The 22,822-nt window shown below is 38.0% G+C and overlaps 1 protein-coding gene across 1 annotated transcript in view; it reads left to right on the plus strand.

Moving 5' to 3' along the window:
* GNAQ (G protein subunit alpha q) overlaps positions 1 to 22,822 on the plus strand; it is a 323,586-nt gene that overhangs the window by 92,201 nt on the left and 208,563 nt on the right. The window contains exon 2 of the mRNA XM_032290657.1: positions 17,886 to 18,070. Coding sequence (XP_032146548.1) covers positions 17,886 to 18,070 — 185 coding nt within the window. The remainder of the gene's footprint in view (positions 1 to 17,885; positions 18,071 to 22,822) is intronic.

Raw genomic sequence — 22,822 nt, forward strand, 5'->3', positions numbered from 1 at the left:
ATTTTTTCCATGCCCTTTATTCTTCACCTTTAAAACTTCTCTTCAGCTTTTTAAGTGCTCCTTTACAACCTTCTATTCCAGAATACTTTTAATAGGATCATATATCTGTCCCAATTTTCCTAGGAATATTGTAGTTTACACATATTGTCCTAGTACAATTTTTAATAGTACCCCTTTTACTCTTAGAGTATCCTTTTAGGGATGATAAATTTTTTTTTTTTGAGACAGACTCTTGCTCTGTAACCAGGCGCTAGGCGGGAGTGCAGTGGCGCAATCTCGGCTTACTACAACCTCTGCCTCCTGGGTTCAAACAATTCTGCTGCCTCAGCCTCCCGAATAGGTGGGATTATAGGCATGTACCATGGCACCCAGCTAATTTTTGTATTTTAGTAGAGACGGGGCTTCACCGTGTTGGTCAGGATGGTCTCGATCTCTTGACCTCATGATCCGTCTGCCTCGGCCTCCCAAAGTGCTGGGATTACAGGCATGAGCCACCTTGCCTGGCAGGGATGATAAATTATATGGTCACCCTAATCTTTAAGTATCAGGACATCAGCTAAATACATAACTGTGACATAATCCAATCAGAATCACTTTCTTGGATTTGGTTAAAATGGGGAGGGTATAGAAATCAAGCTTGCCACATAGTCTTTTGTATTCTTAATGTGCAAAAGAGTTCAACAGCCATGTTTCAAAACACCCAACATACTATTGATTATAAAATGTTCTCTATATGGCATTATGTGTTTGATTCTTAGTAATTCTTGTTGGACAAAATAATTACTCTAAAATTACGTTGAAATCGAAGTTCCAGAATGAATTTTTTCACTCAACTGATTATCTGTTATGGCTAATGACTTGTGGTTTGGATTTTTTCTGTTTTCTTTGCTTTCTATGTATTCGTTTCTGGAGATGAATTGGGAGAGAAAAGGGGGAACTTATTTAGTATTTTAGAATTACTTACGCTTTATACTATCTCAAGGTGGTGAAATTTATGAGCTTATAGTCAGCAGTAGGTTGGGACATCAGTTGTACTCTTCAAAAGTTTTAGTTAATTTAGTAAAAATAAATGAACTTTCAATAAGGTGACTAAAATATTCCTAGTGACATACTTGAATATTTGAAGAAACATACTTAATTCTTCTTGTTGCAGGATCAGAATTTTCTGATTAAACTGAAGGCACATGACTCATGCCTAGCCATTTCATGCATTAACAGAATTTGGAAATTTACTTCTGCCCCAGTGGATGTTCTGAGGTGGAGTTTCATGGCCATTGCCACAAAAGACCATAAATGTGTGTATTTATTCAACATTTCTAGAACCTTCTTTGCCCCTTGTCCCTTATCCTTAGGAAGGTCATGGGGACACACCTGATACAGGAACAGCAGGAAAGAGGTAACACTGGAAGGTGGGATAAACTTGATTTGTATCCGTGTCTTTCCCAGGTCAGCCTGGGCAGACCCTCACACTCAGAGAACCTTCAAGGTTGCCCTCTCCTCCTTTATGCAGCCATTTGCTGCATTGCAGAGGGACAGGGGGTCCTCTCAGTCTCATCTACCTAGTTCCACTGGTCCTCCCACCACATCTGAAACCTTGCTCAACCAGTATCAGATGATTTTGTCTCCTGCTTTGAATATTCAGTTGTGGATTCTTAGCAACTTTCTCTTCCAAAGTCCTATGAGGAAGCTTTCCAGAATTGCGCTTCTAGCCTCTACTCCCTGGAAATGCATTTGCCAACATAACACAGCTAAACATGGGCTATCACCTTCACCTTTCTGCAGTTTTCCTTCTGGACCCCCCGACAGTGCTAAAGTCACTCCCATTTTCTTGAACTCCCAGGTTCAAACCATGCTTCTTTCTTGGTTTCTTCTTTCTCTCACGGCATGGCAGACCACAGCCACGACCTGTCTGTTGTATCTTTTCAGTATTAAGTCCTTCCTTCCTGCCTGTTTTCAGTTTTCACCATACAATTTCAGGGTCAACTCCCGTGTGGACCTTGCTGTAGATTTCTTTGGTCCCATTTCTTTGTCATGTTTCTTCCCTGTAAAATTGAACTGTTTGTGCCATGCCTCTGTCTTCATGAGTCCCATGGTGAAGTTCTTACCTGCTCAGAACTTTTCAGTAGCATCTCATAGGCTGTTGGATCAGATCCAAACTCTGTCATATGTTACATAGGAAAAGTAAAAAGCAGTTACATCAAAGCCCACATATGAATCTATATAAAGTCCTCATAGAAATATATATAATTGGCCTTCTGGGCTGCATGGATTCAACCAACCTCAGATGCAAAATACTTAAAAATAGCTAACAACAAAAAATAAATAACAATATAGTATAACAACTATTTACATAGCATTTACATTGTATTGGGTATTATAAGTAATGTAAAGATGATTTAAAGTATACAGGAGGATATGTGTGTAGTCTGTATGCAGATGCTGTACCATTTTATATTTGGGTCTTATGCATCTGCACATTTTGGTATCTATGGCAGGGGTGGGGGGTTGTCCTGGAACCAGTCCCCTTGATACTGAGGGACAACTTTCAAGTACGAAAGCCAAAATGAGAAGGAATGCATTTAGCAGGAGGGTTTTCTGCCTAAGTAGTGTGATGTTTTGAATAGTGAGGTATTTGACAACTCCTTAATAATCTCATTACCCAAATGAAAATGCTCTAAAATGGATTGTGGTGATGCTTGCACATATCTATGTATATACTAAAAATCACTGAACTCTATTTATTTCGAGATGGAGTCTCACTCTGTCACCCAGGCTGGGATGCAGTGATGTGATCTTGGCCCACTGCAAACACCTCCTCCTGGTTTAAGCAATTCCTCTGTCTCAGCCTCCCAAGTAGCTGGGGTTATAGACATGTGCCACCACACCAAGCTAGTTTTTGTATTTTTAGTAGAGACAGGGTTTCACCATATTGGCCAGGCTGGTCTTGAACTCCTGACTTCAAGTGATCTGCCCGCCTCGACCTCCCAAAGTGTTGGGATGATATTTTAAATGGCTGAGTTGTAGGGCATATATGTGATGTACATAAAGCTGTCGTTTAGAAAAAATTTATTACCTGTACTTTATAAAATTCCTGTGGCAGCTGTTATAGTACAAAACAAGCAATAAGTAATGACTTAATTGCCTCAGCAATAATAATTATTAAGAATATATGGAAAAAATACTTCATCATGGAAAGTTTCCCCACCTCTACATTCTCAAGTATAGTTTGTGGAAGATCTAGAATAATGGAGCAGTCATTTCATTTAGTATGTAGTATATTGACAGGTTTCTAAAAAAAAAGTTGATGGTGAGTACACTTTGGAAAGCCACGAGTATACAACACGATAAGAAAGGAATCATTCTAAAGTATTAGACTACAGCTTTTGGTTTTCGAAGCCTTGCTCCAGCTCATTAGTGGGTGTGAATGTAGGGGTATGGGTGTGATTTTACAAACTCCTGGAAATATCACCCAACTTAGTGATGCCTGGTGATTCAATATTTTCTTTTTTTGATTTGTTTAAGTGTTTTGCATTTAGTTGATTTAATTTCTGTTAACTTCCTTATTGGTTCAAGTAAGCAAGTACGGTCTGTGTGAAGCACCGTTTTCATTAGATGCCTTAATGACTTTTGTACCTTTTCTTTGATGAAACATTTCAGGGGAAAGGTTGCATATAAGACAGCTGGTTTCTGATCATTTTTCAAAAACTGAAATCACATTTATTATGCTTCCTCCAATGTTATTTTCATTTATTATTGGGTCAGTTTATTAAAAATAATGTCTGAGTATATACTGCTATAATTAATACAGCATTTGTTGGGTCATAAGGCCTAAGCTAATAACTGTTCCAAGAGCCATACATTATATCTTGGATTATGATGTCTTTTCCCCTTTAACTCTAGTTTTTGCTTCTTGGATCATTTCCATGAGTTATGGAGCAAGAGGAGAGACTCAGTTTGAGTTAAGAGGCTAATTGGTTTCACTTCCTCATTTTTCAGGCAAATGGTAGGAAGTCATCATATGTGCAAGCCTTACTAAATATTAATAAAATGCACCAATGTGCTTTCTTTAATTTTACTTTCTCAAGGAGTAAATCTGGTTGTAAGAGTGTCCTTTCTCATTTCCTGCCTGCTGGTTATACATTTCAAGGTGTGTTACTTCCAAGCAAAGAGATCCTTCCCTTAGCAGGAAGAAGGCACATTTCTATATGCAATTTACCTAAGAGTAAGGAAACAGGCATTTATTTATTTTAGGCTCAGGTCGACTATTGCTATTTCTGAAGAAATTGAAGGGGAAAGACAGGAAGAGAGACTCCTGCTCTGTTACCATTTTATTGCATGTCTGTTGCTGTCGCTGGATTGAATACTGGAGAAGCATATGGCCATTATGTGAAATAAATTAGAGGACAAAATTTAAATTGATGAAACAAACCATAGGGTACCTTTTTTAACTGGCAGGTGAAATTGTCTTGACATCAAATTTGGTGGTGCCAGATGTTGCTCCTCTCTTTTGGACAGCACATGCAAATACACAAGAAGCATCATAGGACTGCTTTGGAATAATTATAACCTAAAAGAACAGGGGCATTTTATATACCTATCTTTGAAGTTCTCTGAGCATTCATTACAAAGGGGCCACTTCTATCTCCAATGACAAATGTTTTGGCCTTTTACAAAAGCTGAATCTTAAATTTTTTTTCCTTTAGGGGAAGTGAGAACCCAAATGATTTCCTAATGCTTCTCTTCATGGCATAGTTGGATTCTCCCACATTAGCCATTTGGAAATGATTAAAGAATCCTTGCTGGATGGTTTAATACCAATGATGAGACCACCCCCCAACCCCAGCAGGTACTACGGTTTTTGATCAACCTCAACATTTCCCCCCAAGAGAGAATTTTAAAATGTGAACAATGCCAGGTTTGGCTTGTTTGTACATGTGTCTTTGTTTTAATCCTGCTCTTTTTCTTTCTTTAAGAAAAGGGAAATGTTTCTCTAATTTTCCTTTTAACTGACTATTAGATGCCACATGAACAGTGGACTTCTAAAAGTCCTTAAAGGTTAGTAACTGCTCTGCATGTGCAGATTCAGTAACTATTGTTTTCCATGATAACTTTCTACCTTCCAGATCCTTTTGTGGTTTTGTGTGTATTAGGCACACTTGGAACATATGTATGTCCTTCTTAGTATTCTCAATGTCATTATTTGAAATTATTGGGATATTAGCTCGAAAAGCATGCTGCTTTCTGCACTCTGAAAACCTGTGTATTTTTTGACTTCCCAGATCGTTGCTTCTCTTAATTGGGGCAGTACTTGGCTAGCTCCCTCTAGCACCTTAATTCCCCTACCTCGAAAGATAATTATTTTTAGAGGCTCAAAATGAAGAGCCACATGAGTAAAAGAAAAAAAATCTTGACATATTAACCTTGAAAGAAGACTACTATAGTTTTAGTCAACTTGTTTGAATTATTATTTGAATACATAGTAAATACTAGGTGACTTTTTTTTTCCCTGCCTCATGAAAAATTTAATAGTTTTTAATGCTGTGCAACAACATACAGAGAAGGAAAATGATCATGAAATCCAATGCTGGAGAGAAAACCCTTGAGGTTATCCAGGCCAATTCGCTCATCCTCAGCTCTCATTGGCCAAGTGGGCAGGGCTGGGAGGGCCCCTGACTTCAGATGGTGTTCTTTCTGTGCCACACCTCTGTCTGTATCTGATATCCTGATGAATATGAAATAAGGTGGAAAATGGCATTTCAGATCCATCTCGGGCTGTTTCCTCTCTTATAAATGTAATTCATTGTTCTCTTTTAAGGAGGACCACATGAGCCATTTTATCCTGAAGAAGTATTTGCTGGGTTAATAAGGACTTCAGAGTGCTTTTTAGAAGTGCATCTCATTATTTCTAATCCACTGCATTTTTAAAGTGTGCAGTTTATGTGTGACTTAACAGTCTGGATTGCATGTGTCACTTTTATTATCTGGGAAAAGTTAAATTCTGTGGGTGGTGTGTTAAGTTTGAAGGGTTCCCACTTTTTAAAATCCATTATTATTATGACTTTATATTTTTATATCATCCCACTTCCCAAATAATGTTCAGTGAAATCCCACTTTTCTCCAAAAGAAGTGTGCATGTAGCAATGGTGCCACTTTTTTTTTTTTTTTTGAGATAGGGTTGTACTCTGTCACCCAGGAGTGCAGCCATGCAATCTCAGCTCACTGCCACCTCTGCCTCCTGGGCTCAAGTGATCCTCCTACCTCAGCCTCCCTAGTAGCTGGAACCACAGGCACGTACCACCACTCATTTTTGTATTTTTAGTAGAGATGGGGTTTCACTATGTTTCCCATGCTGGTTTTGAACTCCTGGGCTCAAGCAATTTACCCACCTCTGCCTCGGCTTCCGAAAGTGCTGGGATTATAGGCATAGCCACTGTGCTCCGCCAGATGGTACCACTTTATAAATGAGTGTGTGCGTTTGTGTGTGTGTGTAACTTAGTGACCAACAAGATTCTTACCTTTTCTTTAGCTAAGGAGATTTATATCATAGGAAGTGAAATTATATCCCAGGTTTTGCAGCCTGCTCTGACTCACACGTTAGCAGAAGATGCTCAGTCATGTGTGTGTCCTTGCCTTTGAGGCCTAGAGAATGTAGGACACAAATCGCATCCTCTGTTTCATCCTTTGTGGGTAACCTCCATGTCGATGCTGTGAACCTTCCAGGTGTACAAGAGTGCTTTTCATTGGAATGAATGCACATTTCAAACTTAATGTCCTCCCTCTGCAAACCCTTTCCTCTTCAGGCTTCTCTAAGAATCTAGTGCCTCCATCCATCAATCCAGAAATCTAAGAGTTTTCCCTGTGTCAGTCATCTCCTCTCTTTTTCACTTCATCCATCTCCAAACTATCACTCTCCTTGTCATCCCCATGCAAACTTTTTTAGGATTTTTTTGGTGTTTGGATTATTGGAATAACCTACTAACTTGTCCTTAACAATCATCAATTCTTTACTTAGCATAAATGGAGGCCTATTGCTTCCCTGGTTTAAACTTTCCAAAGCTGTCCAGTGCACTAGAATAAAATCCAGCTTATTTCCTAAAGTATAATGAATGGTCCAGGTGATTTGGCTGGTGTTTCTGTAGCCAGTGCTCCCACCTTGCCTCCTACCTCTCTCCCATCCAGTTGCTATGCCACAACCACCCTGGCCCTCTTATACCTGCAACATGCCAGCTAAATGTGTTCCCATTTCAGCCCTCATGTCAGCTGGTCAACCGCTTGGAATGCTGTTTCCTTCTAATTTTCTTGTTGCTGATTCTTGAATATTAGCATTTATGTACTTTCTTAAGAAGGTCTCTCAAAGCAGCAGTCAGGTCACTCTGTATTTCATTGTCCTTTAATTCTTTAATGCATAGCACCCGTCTCTGTTAGATATTTTATTATTCATCTATCCATATGTTATCTGCTCACACTTGCATGTTACCTTTGTGAAAGTAATGACTGTGTCTGTCCTGCATCCTTGATACTAGAAGAACGTCTGACATACAGTCTATATCCAATAAAATTAAGAATAAACAATTCAAGCTAAAAATCTCCAAACACTCTGAATTTAAATACTGAAATGCTGGTGATGGTTATCTTAGTTATTTTGGGAATGGAGAATTTGAGTCAGGACTGAAACTAGATAAGGTGAGTAAAAGCACTTGCCACTGGATGAAAACCGAAGGCAGCTTCTCAGGTGCCAATATGGTGCATTATAGTACTGTTAATGATCCTGTCTTTATTTTGTTTATTGTGGATTTTGGGGCATTAATTTTGACTTCAAAAATATTGCGTTAAAATATTATTTCTCTTCATTACAGAGATTTTAGTGTCCGTCTCCCACCACATAGCCTTTTATTAGACTATTCTCTCATTTTTCTACTTGATTTTGCATTGTGAATTATAGCTAACATTTATTATCTATTTCCTACTAAGCACTGCTTTACTTAGATTAACTAATTGAAAACTCAGAGCAGAACTGTAAACTAGGTAGTGGTATTTGCAGATGAGGAAATAGGCTTAGAGAAGACAGGTAATTTACCCAAGGCCACAGGACTATTAAGAGAAGGAACTCGAATAGGTAACATATGCATAATATGTTATGTAGATAGAAATAGATATATAAAGTGGAAAAGAGATTAGAATCTTTAACATCTGGAATATTTTCACTACTGTTCTTTCTCAGGTTCTTTAAATAAATTTGCAGTTAGTAAAAGTCTAATGCTTAGGCATGGAAATGCTGACCTGCTGGTTGTGTAAGGAAGATGAAGAAGAGGGAACAGAATGAATGTCATTGAGATGCTGTAGGACAGTGGTCCCCAATCATTTTGGCACCAGGGACCAGTTTTGTGGAAGACAGTTTTTCCAGAAATGGAGGTCGGGTCGGGAGGCGGCGTTGGTTTCAGGATGAAACTGTTCCACTTCAAACCATCAGGCATTAAATTCTCATAAGGAACTTGCAACCTAGATCCTTCATATGCACGGTTCACAGTGGGATTCATGCTCCTATGAGAATCTAATGCACAAGAGGCAGAGCTCAGGCGGTAATGCTTGCTTGCCTGCTCCTCACTTGCTGTGCAGCCTGGTTCCTAACAGGCCAGTGACTAGGGCTGGTCTTTGGCCCTGGGGGTTGGGGACCCCTGCTTTTGGACACTCAATATGGTTCATATATTTCTTTGATCACTATTTAGGAGCACATTAGAGGATATGAAAAAAATTTCCTGTTGAGGCTATATACTCCTGAGACCATGTGACCTTAAGGTATTTAATGACTTTGAGAAAAAGTTTTTTAGTAAAAAAATCACTGCACACTACACATCAAAATATGTGTTATATTTTGTTAGTTAATTGTAAAAGGTAAAACTGTGAAAGCTGGAATAAAGTATATGTGTTTGAGCCTTTTTAAAGACATAAATGAAAGAAATCACTAAAGGAAAGCTTAGTTGAATGACTGTAGTCATTTCTTTCATAGTGCAAATTTATGTACCAGTTTTGTCAACAAATGAAAATAAAATGGCAGATTGGGGAAATATTTGTAAATAAGTTTAAATCTGTGCTTAAAAACTGAATTGTTTTTAAAAAGGAATAGGACAGGCTGGGCATGGTGGCTTACTCCTATAATCCCAGCACTTTGGGAGGCAGAGGCAGCGGATCACCTGAGGTTGGGAGTTCGAGACCAGCCTGGTCAGCATGGAGAAACCCTGTCTCTTTAAAAGAAAAAAAAAAAGAAGAAAAAAGAAATAGGAAAAACACCAAGTCCTTAAACAATTAAAATGAAAGGGGCAGTTCATAGAAGAAATAGAAATGAATAAGAAAAGTATGAAGCATGTTTCTTCTTGAAAATAAAGATATAAATTTAGTTTTGTCTCTCAAATTTGTAGATGTTAAAAAAAATACAGTATTTTCAAAAGTGGGATGGGTGGTGGGTCTGTGGATGTGCCAGCTGGTACAGTTACAGGACTGCCACAGCCTTCCCAAAGATTATATCCTTGCGCTAATCACATTTCTATGATACTCTCCTAAGGAAGTAGAGATTCAGGCGAAGATTTTAGTTCAAGGATGTTTATTAGAGCATTATATACAAAAGCAAAAAATTTAGAAATGCTCAAAATGTGTTATCCCAGGGTAATTGTTAAATTATCACACATCTTTATGATGTTTTTTCAGCTAATTATTAATCATTTCTGAAGAATACTTAGTATCAGAGAATAGTTGTCACAGTATGTTAAGTGACTAACAATACAGTATTGTTGCATGGTTTTATTTTTTGTTTTTTTTTGAGACAGGTTCTTGCTTTGTCACCCAGGCAGGAATGCGGTGACAAAATCAGTGCTCACTGCAGCTTTCCCCTTTTGGGTTCAAGCGATTCTTCCACCTCAGATTACCAAAGGGACTACAGGTGCGCTTCACCACACTCGGCTAATTTTTTTTTTTTGTATGTTTTGTAGAGACAAGGTTTCACCATGTTGCCCAGGCTAATTTCGAACACCGGACCTCAAATGATCCACCTGCCTTAGCGTCCCACAATGCGGGGATTACAGGCATGAGCCACTACGCCCAGCCTGTTGCAGTTTTATTTTTGAACAAGAACAGAAAAAAGTACATTTACCTGGGTAAAAAAAAAGACTGGAAAGATACATGAAAATGGTCAAATTTTAAAATAGTTTTCTATAATAAATATTTGTAAGTTTTATTAATGGGAAAAATGTTTAGTGTATGAGGGCATTAAGACCAGGAGCTCTGGACAGATAAGAGACCTTGGTAGGTTCCAGTCTGTCTTCTTCCTCATTAGCTGTCAAACAGCAGAATCCTTGCATGAGTCAGTTCTCTCATTTGTAAAATCAGTGGGTTCAGAGCTTCTGAAACCTTTTCTCTAAAGTACACCCAGAGGCAGAGAGAATGAGCATGTACTCTTAGGAGCAAAGAATGGGGAGAAGTTGAGCAGATTGGCTCAAAGTAACTTGCTGAATGAGTTTTAGCAGGAAAATTTCATGCAAACTTCCTGTTCTCCAAATTATACTGACGCTAGCTTAAAAAATTTTTTTTCAGATATTTATATATCATAATTTACCTCTTTATATGTTTGTTTAGTGACAGAGTCTCACTGTTCCCCAGGGTGGAGTACAATGGCACAATCTCAGCTCACTGGAACCTCTGCCGCCTCGGTTCAAGTGATTCTCCTGCCTCAGCCTCCTGAGTAGCTGGGATTATAGGCACCTGCCACCACATCCGGCTAATTTTTGTATTTTTAGTAGAGACGGGGTGTCACCATGTTGGCCAGGCTGGCCTCGAACTCCTGACCTCAAGTGATCTGCCCATCTTGGCTTCCCAAAGTGCTGGGATTACAGGCATGAACTACCATGCCCGGCCTAAAATTTACCATTTTAAAGTGTACAAATTTATGTTTTTTTTTTTTTTTCTTTAAGCATATTCAGAAAGTTCTGCAACCAATTGATGTTAGTTTTTAATACACAAATGTTTACTATGGGCACACTAAGAAAATGCTCTTGCACTTTTGAGTAACCTTGGATGATCAGGTGATTATTCTGGGAGAATTTTACCACATTGAGAAGTCCAGGACTACATGACCTTTTAATACTTTCAGTAAATGAATTTTCAATGTGTTTTGCCTGTCTTTTTCTTTAAAATAACTTAACTGGGTTAGTTATTATTAATAGCCCTGACTAGCACTAAATTACCTGTCCAGTTTCTACTTGTAGTTGGTTATACTGAATTTAGTTCTATTCTGTGTTACATTTAAAAAATTATCTAGGATCTTCTGCAAGACCATGCTGGGGACAAATGGTTAACTGTACTCAACTCTTGCCCTCAACAGACAGTTAAGTTACTAGAGACAGGAAGTTATGGCAACTTTGATCTTAGAGGCGCTCTGTTTCAAATGCAGGTTTCAGTCTAAGTGGAGGAAAATGTGCAGAAAACAGAATACAGATATTTTAAGGTAGTTATAGTCTGGAATATGGACAACACATGGATTGGGTTTTGACTCAGCATTATTAAAATACCTTTATCTTTGTAGGTGTGGATTGATAGTGTGCTTATGGGTAGAAAATTCCCCCTTACCATTTCTACTTTCACTTTATCCAACTGTATGTGGAAGTAGCCCAAGTTCAGATGAAGTGGGGCTGAGATTTCATGTTTCAGACTCTCAACTTAAACCAGTGGACCTGAAGTACAGTTGCTCTAATTATAATTCAGTTCTGTGAGTCTGGCGTTTTGTTCTTGGCTGTTCTTTACCTGGGTGCTGGCCATTTAAGAGGCTGGGGCAGGGCATTCGTCCTGAGCCTTCTCAGTTGTTAGGGTCTTCAGATTAGACTTCTGATAGTTTGACAGTATCTCCAAATGCACTCATGAAAGGCCCTGGCAGTGTGAAATGAATGTATTCATTGTGTAACTTCAAAGGCTACAGTTTTGATAACTGTTTTGGCATAATAGAGAAACTTGATTTAAAAAAAGTAGAAGTGGTATGGACTTCCCTCAGCCTGTGAGAGGCCCTGCTAGGGTGTGTTTTCTGCCTCCCCTTTTTTTTAATCCTTCAGAATAAAGAGAATAGACCATGCGGACCCTTGAAATTCCTGGTAGTATATTCAGTGACTGTTTTCCAGGGCCCTTGTATGGAAACGGGCACCAGTGTCCTTCAGAGCAGTGGCAGTAGTAACTGACATTTTTTAAGCATTGAGCAATGCTTCTTCATATGTGGTTTGGCCTTGGCAGCTCTTTTAATAACATAGTAGTCCAAGAAGCCAGTTCAAGTGAGAGAAAGAACCAATGAGTCCATGAATGCTTTCAACAATAAATGCTAATATACTACCATTAAGAAGGTAACATATGATTGGATTTAGAATGGTCATTTTTGACAGAACTATTTGCAGACTACATCATGCAAACAGGCAAAATAATCAGTATAAACATATGTATGCTTTGTGTGGATCAGACACAGAGTAAATACAGATTTGTGTCAGAACTTGTATGTGGGAATCCTGTTGTGTGGAAAAGATCTTGGCAAAAAGAAAAAAAGGTCTAAAATGAAAGAATTAGATTGTGTGAGAGAGTGCGTGTCTAATGTGATGTATTCTGATAGCTTACTAAGTGATGCGCTCTGTGGTAGTATATTTAGTTTGTTTGATGATTGTTCTGAGAGGAAGAGATGTGAAATGAATTGGGGATTGCTCTCTGCACATTATCATGATCAAGCGATTAGGGAAGAAAAATTAGTATTCCTTATAGCCAATTACGCACACTGGATGAAGTGGCCTTTTTCATAGCATGATTCTTAAATAGTTTCATTTCTGGGCATTTAATGAGCTGGGATTAGAAAAGGCAGAGTACTTGCCTGAGGGTACAAATAACTTTTATGGGGACATTTAAAATCATATTTATATAGACCCTTAAAAGAGCAGGGATTTTCTGGGACTCACACTCTTATGTGTTGATTTGCTTGTTAAAGTTATTAAATGACTTGATTGGAGATATATTTAAATTAGCAAAAATGAGACCCTTCTTCCTCCCCCAGACATTTTATATAAGGGCTTATTGCTAGATTTTATAGTATCAGTGGTCTTGGAAGCAGAGTCATATTTCTTTAGATTGGTCAGGGTTACTTGTGCTTTTCATTGCCCTATGCTGTGAAAAGACATTAGTCATCACTGCATTCTTGAAGCAATCTACTAGTAGAAAAGTCTGCTTTTTTCATTCAGAGAAAGAGAATTGTGAAGTCTCTTACACTTTTCATTTTCATGTGGCCTTAGGAAACAACTAATTTTATGTAAGTTGGGAACAGCTGTTTTTTTATTGTACCAAAATTTTTCATACTAATCAGTACTAGATTGTTAAAATGTCCATTTCAAACTCAGAGAGTATTGCATAATTCTATAAAAATAGGAGAATGACACATGAAATTTGGATTACATGTTTGTTAAGAATAATTCATTTGTCTCTGACATAGAACTGTATGGAACAAAGAAGCTGAGTTTTTTGCATTGTTGATGTTTTAGTCCATATGCATTTGGCCTTCTCGTATCCACAGGTTCCATACATGGATTCAACCAACGTTAGATAGAAAATATTTTTTTAAAAACCCACAAAAACAATAGAACAGTAAAAATAATACAAGTGATAATACAGTATGACAGCTATTTACATAGCATTTACATTGTATTAGGTATTATAATTTGGAGATGTTTTAAAGTATGTGAGGGTTGTGTATAGGTTATGTGCAAATATTACACTATTTTGTATCCGGGAGTTGAGCATCTTGGATTTTGGTGTCTGAAGAGGGGAATCCTGGAACCAATCCCTCACGGATACCAAGATAGGACTGTGCTTTCTTTTTGGCTAAATTCTGATCTAGTGCCAAATAATACCTTAATTTACTATTATTATTCTACCTATAATATTTGCATCACACAGATTTTTCTTACATGAAGCTTTACCTTCACTTTGAATTCACAACATTTGTGTGAACATTAAGTTCTTGAGTGAAATTTACCTGGAACTTCGGGGCTGGCCAATTGGAAGATGGCACCAAGATTCAAAGTGGGTCCCTTTAATTGAAATAATATTCAGAAATTAAAAATTAGGTTAAAGGGAGAAAAATTGGGTGTAGTCAAAGCCTGGATGAGATAATTTTAAATTGTGGACAGTAGAAGTGAATTATTTTGGATTTTGGATAGTTGTGAAAATCATGCCCAGCCCAAGCTTGGGCATCTGAAGACTGGGCTTGAGTCTTGGAATTTGCCTGTTCTTAGCCATATCATCTCAGCCATGTTGCCTCACCTCTCCAAGGCCTTTTCTCTTCTGTGGGATGAGGATAAAGACACCTATCTCAAAGATTAAGAGGATAAAATGGCAATATATTTCAAAATGGTTGCAAAGGATAAAGGGTTGAACACAAATCTTTTATATTCAGGAGGTGGTGACTACTGTGTCCCCTGTGTGTACATTGGAGATTATTCTTAAAATGTGTGGGGAGGGGAGATGGGGAAGCATGGTGGGTGGTGGCTTATGCCTGTAATCCTAGCACTTTGGGGGACTGAGGCAAAAGAATTACTTGAGTCCTGGGCGACATAGTGAGACCTCATTTGTAATAAAAAAGAGAGAACGATAGAGAGCGATTGCGCGTGTGCGAGTGTGTGTATGTGTGTGTGTGTGTGTGTGTGTGTGTGTGTGTTTTGCATGTAACATGCACTTTTCTGGCAGGTAAGTACTTTGGGGGAGAATTAGCAGCCCTGGATTTGGTTTTGGCTCTACCAGTATTTTTTAGCTGGATGACAACTGTTTCTTTATCATGATTGGCCTCCAGAAGAGTGTCATGAAAATGAGTTACTTAATAGAGAGCACTTTATAAATAAAAGATTTATAGAGAATAGGAGAGGAGGAAGAGAGCATGCCCTCCATTCCCTTGTCTTCATTGTCCTTCATTTGATTGGTATTTGTACTAGTCAGAGTTCCAGCAGGAAATGGATGGCACACTCCTGTGTGGGGATTGAGGAGTGAAGCAGATGTAAGTAGCTTGTAAGAGCTGGTGCAGTAACCTGGGGCCAAGCAATAGCTAGGCAAGGTGAGGGAGCAGTTGTTGGAACCCAGAGAGAGCATCGGTATGGAGAGGGCCACCCAGCAGGAGCTGGGACCTCTGGATGCAATATAGCACATCTGTGCTGTCCTGCAGAGAGGAAGCTAGGAGAATAAATGCCCCTTCCTCTTTCTCCTGCTCTCTGGTGTTCTATTGGCTAAGCTCAAGCAGAAGACATAGTATAACGAAGCTGTTGAAATCCCTGTTGGTCAGCCTTCTCGGGGTACCCAGCAAGATGAGACGATGAAGAAAGGATCCCTGGGTGTGTTTCTGGCAACAGGAAAATATCTTAAGAGTTGATTTTTTGATTATTTTTTCTTTCCTCTTAATTTTTCCTGACTCTTTCATCAGTTACATGTTTGGCCCCTACTTGGAGTCTACATTAGTATGATATCCAGTGTGTGGACAATGCCCAGGGACTTGGTGACTAGATTCAAGGAAGTACCAAGTGTTGATTGCTCTTGTCCAATGTGATTTCATTGAAACACATGCCAATGTGCTTATACTTCATCTGATACTTTCTCTCTTTCTTTTTTTTTTTGGTGCAGGGTGGTTATAAGTGTGTAAAAATTTCTCGGGTGACCATGAGAAAAAAGTTCCTGTTGCCTGATTCTCTTTCTTTTTCTTCTTATACCATAACCTCACAAATTAAGATTTCTTCTATTTGTGTTGTGAATTAATGATTGTTTACGTTTAGACTCTAAGAGCAAGCCTTTGGCTCTGAGATTGTGATAATAAACAAGCAATATGGATTTTTTTTGTCTTATATACTTTTAATTGCTTGGAAGAGTAAAGATACTAGTTTCTGTAAATGGTTGACAATGAGAAACAATTTTGTAGCTTTATCTCTACTAGAGAGAGGATAATTTTCAGCCACTTTATGCTTTTCACCACTATTCATGGTTGGGATTATAAAATACTCATTTTAAACTTTTTGGATTAATCCTGTCAAACTGGGCAGATAGCATTCACAGTACAGCTGTTAATTTATATTTCTAGGAGTTCCTGATCGCTTTACTCTAAAGTACTAGGAAAATTATTATAAAGGAATCAGCTACTGCAGGACTCTGTGGCTAGAAATACCTTTTATTGTAACTGTGTGAGGGCTGTGTATTTACCAAGACATCTACAGTCATTTAAGAGTGCTTCTATGAAAACTGCAATACTTAATTGAAATTTTGTGATTATTATAAAGATAGTAATGAAATCCAACCATCAGAAAAACAAAATGAATTTAGGACAGATGCCATATTACTAGCTTTTATTTTTCTTTCTCCCTCCTTCCTTCCCTTCCTCTCTTCCTTCTTTTCTCTCTCTCTTCCTTTCCTTCCCTTTCTTTCTTTAATTGTTTTTCTCAGCTTTGTAGTAAGGAAATGACATTAGGGACCCTGGGGATATGGCCATTCTGTGTTTCATTCTGTTCTTCCATCTTTAATATCCAAATTGGCACTTTTATTTTCTTCACATTGTTGGAGTAAGATAAAGACAGTTATTGTTTTGGTGATCTCAAGGAAATTTGAGAGGGAGTGAGAAAGGACACATGAAAATAGCCACTTACAGTTAGAAAAATGAAGTTTTAGAAGATTTAGATTCATTGTAGAAGAAATACGCTGTCATTTCATGAAGTGATCCAATTTTTCCTTCTTTTCTTCTTCCCAGGGACATATATAGTTCTGTTAGGGATTACCTTTTTAGGCTTGTGGTAACAGAAAAGTAACACTGAATTTGTGAAAAAGGAGATAGCACAGAAGGAATAAAAAAACTAATCACAATAAATTTCTGTATAATGTTATTAGTCAGGAATGGGGAGGAGGAAGAAGAACCATCATGGCTTTTCTGAATTAGGCGATTCCTTTGTAACTCAGTCAGCCATCGCCCCCCCCTACCAAATAAATTCAGGGATATGTGATATATAGAAAAATGATTCTTATTCATGCCTTACCAGGACACTGTGTTCTTATGGCAAATTTTAAAATTAGAGAAAATGGGCTGGGCATTGGGAAGCCAGGGCAGGTGTACCCCTTGAGGCTAGGAGTTCACGACCAGCCTGGCCAACCTAGTGAGAACCCGTCTCTACAGAAATTTAAAAAAAAAAAAAAAAAAAAAAAAAAAAATCAGCTGGGCATGGTTGTGCATGCCTGTAGTCCCAGCTACTTGGGAGACTGAGATGGGATCTCTTTATCTTAGAAGTTTAAGACTGCAGTGAGCTATGATCACACCATTATGTTACAGCCTGTGTGACAGTGCTTTATCCTATGTCTAGAAAATAAAATAGGCAGTGTGTCTAGAAAATTTGAGGCCCTTTTTCCTTATCTCTGTGTGAGTACCATTTGTATAAGTGCACTATCATTTCCAGATCCAAATCCTGGCTCGTCAACCCAGTGTCCTGGAAGCATTTCAGATATTCTCCAGGGAACAGAGCTTTATCAAGTTTTTATCATGTTCAAAAGATACTGTTGTCATTGTTTCTTGCAAGATACATGGTCACAAATCACTATCAAAATTTGGTGCTTAGCGGTTTCCAAATAGGTGATAGGCTTGGGGGTTTTTTGTTGTTGTTGGAGCTTATCTGCCTTTGAAATAGACTTGCTCCCTCTAATTTTGCTAAATGTTCACCATGGGTAGCATTACCAGTTCTAGAGTTGTTCCTGTCAGCAGGTCATCTGGGGATGTTAAATCGAAGGCATGGTATTTTGGTTTTGTTATCTGAGAAACTGAGATGGCACTGTGTTCTGATGAGCTACTGTTGTTCATCTTTCAGGGACAGGAGAGAGTGGCAAGAGTACGTTTATCAAGCAGATGAGAATCATCCATGGGTCAGGATACTCTGATGAAGATAAAAGGGGCTTCACCAAGCTGGTGTATCAGAACATCTTCACGGCCATGCAGGCCATGATCAGAGCCATGGACACACTCAAGATCCCGTACAAGTATGAGCATAATAAGGTAGGTGTGACTCTTCATTGGAACAGTTGGCTGAATGGTCCAGCTATTCACAATAATGTGACAACGCGAGTGGCCTCTTGACATGCCTGGAATGCATGGGGGGAGGGGTTGGAAACAGTACGTTTTCCATCCCATTATAAATGAGACTTTTAATGGATAATAAGTTATTGATAAATGTCTTTTTCTTTAAACCTCTAAAGTTACACCTAATAAAAAACAGAATCATACCTTTAGTGATATCAATGAAAGGGATATTTGGATGTTCAGCAATAAATATTTTCAGGTTTAAAATTTGGGGAAGCACATTATGTTAAGGAGACAGTTTGTAAGTATCATAAATTGGCCAAAGTAGGGGATTTCAAAGAGATGGTAGCCTTGCTTTTTAACAAATTGAAAAAGAATGAAAATAACTTAAAACCATTCTGTCTGGTTTAATTTTGAATTTTGTGATTTTCTTTCAGTGGTACCAGAGGCTTTATTTTATTTCAAAATAGGCCTATCTTCACTTCCAATAACCTTTCTTACACATTTCCTTGCAATTGTGTTAAAGTAACAGAAACTTCTTAAGCCACTTAAAGAAGGATTAGGGGGAAAAAAGCCCTAAAATTTTAGCTTTTTAGAAAATAAACACACTTCAGTATCCTCTAGTATTACTTCTTGGTTGAAATAGAATACCATCCCCCTTCTCCTCCACATGAAAATAAATGCTATAATTGCTTTTCCTCTAAATATTATACAGAAGTGATACCAAACAAGGTTGGCATATCTGAGAGTGGCCTCGTGTTTGAATGTATGCTTCAGTTGTCCTGCATAAAGCTCGTAGGCAGGAACTGGACGTGCACCCAGGGTGTGACTGTGCTGAGGCCCCCAGCCCGAGGGAAGGAATATCTATTTGGAATTTGTTAGAAATCTCTTCGTTGCCTTCCCGTTAATCAGCACATCCCCCAAGGATGCAGTCTTTGCTCCTTAGGGATTTTAGAATGCTGATACTAAAAGTAAGCCTGGCCTTTTGTTGATAAAGCACTGTATTTGTACTTATGATTATTTTAGAGCCTTCAATAAGAACTTTAATTCTTTCAGTACTTTTGGTAAATCTGCTGTGAAGGATATTCCCATTTACCAAGTTTAGTAGGCAATAGCAAGAAGTTGGTATGTCCAGTAGGACTCACAGATTTAACTCACAAAAAATGAAACCATAGCTAAAATAAAGCAATTCTGTATACCTTTGCCTCTGTTACCATTCAAAGGCTTCTATAATAAAATACCAAGTCATCGGCATTTACTTTTTTCTTGGATGGTTCCTTGAAATTAACTACTGGTTTCTTATCTAATTGATATTTTCACACTTGGCTTTCCAGTGGCATCAGGAATCTTTTCACAAATAACAAAGAGACCTTCCACAAATAATTCCTCCTGCATTTATTTTCAAGAGTTAAAAAGAGCTGGGCAAGTTTGTGAGCCCAAGAACATGGTAATTAAGCCAGAGCAAGGTGCATGGATATATCTAAGTCATCTGAATTTGAGAAGATCAGGGTTCTCCCTGCCCCGAGAAGTCTCAGTGGTTTCCGAAATCATTAGCATGCTTGTTTCCTTGTAGTTGTAATTGTATTGAGTTTGTTTGTTGTTTATTTTTTAATATCAGTGACTTATCCAGTCTATAGCCTGTTGATAATAAGATGATCTGATGAATTCTGGCTGACTTACCATATGTGTGCTATTTATGTTTCTTATCTATACATACCACACTGCCAGTTTATGCATTAAAATATAATCTCCCAAAATTTTACTCCCCCCCAAATCTATTTTCTTAGATGCTCCAGAAGAATCCTTCAGGACCTTGCCCTGTTGTTAGATTTTCATATGAAGATCATTTATTTTATAGTCATGATGTTGAAGATCGGGTGGAATTTATGCCTTATTCACATAACACACTGAAGAATATTTAACACTGTGTGTTATTTGAACTCTTCATGCCAGTTCTAATTGAGTAGACTTTGTTGAATACTATTCAGCTATAAGTTGACATCATAAAAAGTTACAATATATGAATTTTCCTCAGATATCATAATTAATCCTCATAAATCCTCCTGCATATCTTGGTTACTGAAGATTGCCTAACATCATGACTTTAGTGTGTGATGACCTCCAAATTTTCTGTGTTTAACCTCTTTTCATTCATAATACAAGTGACTTTCACATTTGTTCCATTTTCTCTATATCATATACATGTTCTAAAGCATCACTCTCCCCTTGCTTCATCTATTAACTTTCTGAACTCTGCCCACTCCTTGCCTTTGTTTATACTTAAGGGCATTATGTTTTCTCCTTTCTGTTCAGCTCAGCTGCCTCTTCTTCCAAGAGTTCTCTGCTCATCCCCTAAACCCTCATAGTGCTAAATAATCCTAGTCGTCTTTAGCATATCCATAGTGAAGTATTTGTAATTTTCTAGCTTGTATTGATTATGGTGACTTGGATCTTATTTTCCTCACTAGATTTTGAGCTCCTTGAAAGTCATTATTTGTCAGATCCATCTTTGCATTCTTCATTGTCCCTGGCATTATATCTTGTATGTAGTAAGGTGCTCAAAAAATATTTCTTTTTGAATAGGTAAATTATTTGTGGCCGGGTGTGGTGACTCAGGCCTGTAATCCTAGCATTTTGGGAGGCTTAGGTGGGCGGGTCACCTGAGGTCAGGAGTTCAAGACCAGCCTGACTAACACGGCAAAACCCTGTCTCTACTAAAAATACAAAAATTAGCCAGGTGTAGTGGCACATGCCTATAATCTCAGTTACTGAGGCAGGAGAATTGCTTGAACCCAGGAGGCAGAGGTTTCAGTGAGCTGAGATCCTGCCACTGCACTGCAGCTGTCAAAAAAAAAAAAAAAAAAAAAATTGTGAGTTTAACAATTGAGAGTTTCCTCGTCTGCCTCAAAGTTGTCAAAATAATTATTCAAATCAATGGATAACTCTTGAAATCTCTATGCATAAGGGAATAAATGCTACATACTGTCAGGGATGCAGAGAAGTTTAATCAGGGCTGGGCAGAAATTTATAGTCCAGAAAGGGAGAAGGGCAGATTTGTGGAAGGAGCACTTTGGGGAGAAGGCATGGCTATAGCAAATGATCACAAGAAGGAATTTGCATGCGATGTAGAAATCGGCCAGTTTAGCTTGAGGGAATTCTTATAGAGCAGGACTAGAAAATGGTTTAGAAAGTTTCATGAAAGATTTTGCATCCAGGTTAAATTTGAATTTTATTTTCTTGTTTTTATTATCTTAATAGTAATTTATGTTTCGGTTAGAATTTTCTACAGAAATTTCTGGTTACAAAGGTATATATAATTTATAAATAATCTAAAGAATTTGATATAAAGATAAAATAACTGTTTTAGAAATTTGACTTAAAAACGTAACCATTTTGGTTTTTTAATAAAGCTTTTCTGTACCTACCATCACATTGGCCGTAATCTATAGATAGTAGCGTAAATTAAAAATACTTTCTAATATTGTCCAGCCTAACTTTGTACTTGCTTTTGAGCTCCTGTATTTTATAAAGCAAAACATGCCTACACATTATATGAGCTCTTCTGAACTGGGAAAGTGTTGAGTTTTGTTTGCTGTGAAATTGGTTCTGGCTCTTGGAATGCCACCCCAGAATAACTGAGGTTTCACTTTCTCCTGCTAACTTGTTGCTTGAACTGAGAGTCCTGCCTGGTTGCTGGGTAGAGGGTGCTGTGGTCAGGGGGAGTCCAGTCCACAGTCTCTAAACCAAATGGTGTGGCATTGCATGCCCTTTGTCAACAGATTGCAGAATTAGTAAGGAGCTTGTAATTGCACATTTTACCAAAAGAAAAATGAATTCTTCCCTGAGTATGTATGTGTTGTCTTGTTCTTGTACTTTTTTTGCTAAACAAACACTGTTTATAGTTGAGCTGCGTGGACTTAGCCCAGGTGAGAGAAGACATACGTCTTAGGACTTTTAAATATACTGTGAACTAGGGTTTGTTTATTCCTAAATATTATTTTGCATTTTCCTTGAACACAAATATTGATAACTAGTGATAAAGAGGGATTAAATATTTGTCACTTGGTCAAATCAAAAGACGTATTTAAGGCTCCACTAGGTGCAAAGCATTTGACTGTGAGATTACTCTGTCATTTCTTAGTTTCCAAAAGAAAGAATTTTTATCCTTGTTAATTTATGGCTTCCTTTTTTTTTTAGTTTATTATTTTAAAATTTTTACTTTAGGTTTAGGGGCACATGTGCAGGTTTGTTAATATAGGTTAAACTCATGTCACGGGGGTTTGTTGTATAGATTATTTCATCACCCAGGTACTAAGCCTAGTACCCACTAGTTACTTTTTCTTATCCTCTTCTTCCTCCCCCTTCCCCCCTCTTTATACAGATGTGCTTTTCTGATTAATCTTTGCTTTGGTGCTGAAATCAGCTCTTAATAAAAAGGAAAGGATATAAAGTGCCTGTGTTTATGTGGCTAAGGAACTGTCTCGAGTTATAGCTGAGGGAGTGGATCTCAAGATTTGAGATTTTTTACTGTCTGAACCTGGCAGTTGGGGTTCTTCCTGTATTGCCTGTTATTAGTTATTTCATATTTGTTTACCATATTTTCTCAATCAGATTGAGTAAGCAAGTTTCTTCCTTTATAATTCTTTATCTCCTCTGTGACACGCCAGATGTGTTATAGAAGCTTTTGTTTATTGAGTGAGTTACTCCAGATAGTGGATCCTAGTATCC

The sequence above is a fragment of the Sapajus apella genome, unplaced genomic scaffold (genome assembly GCF_009761245.1).
Source record: "Sapajus apella isolate SASKATOON/1434 unplaced genomic scaffold, GSC_monkey_1.0 scaffold24, whole genome shotgun sequence".
Classification (NCBI taxonomy): domain Eukaryota; kingdom Metazoa; phylum Chordata; class Mammalia; order Primates; family Cebidae; genus Sapajus; species Sapajus apella.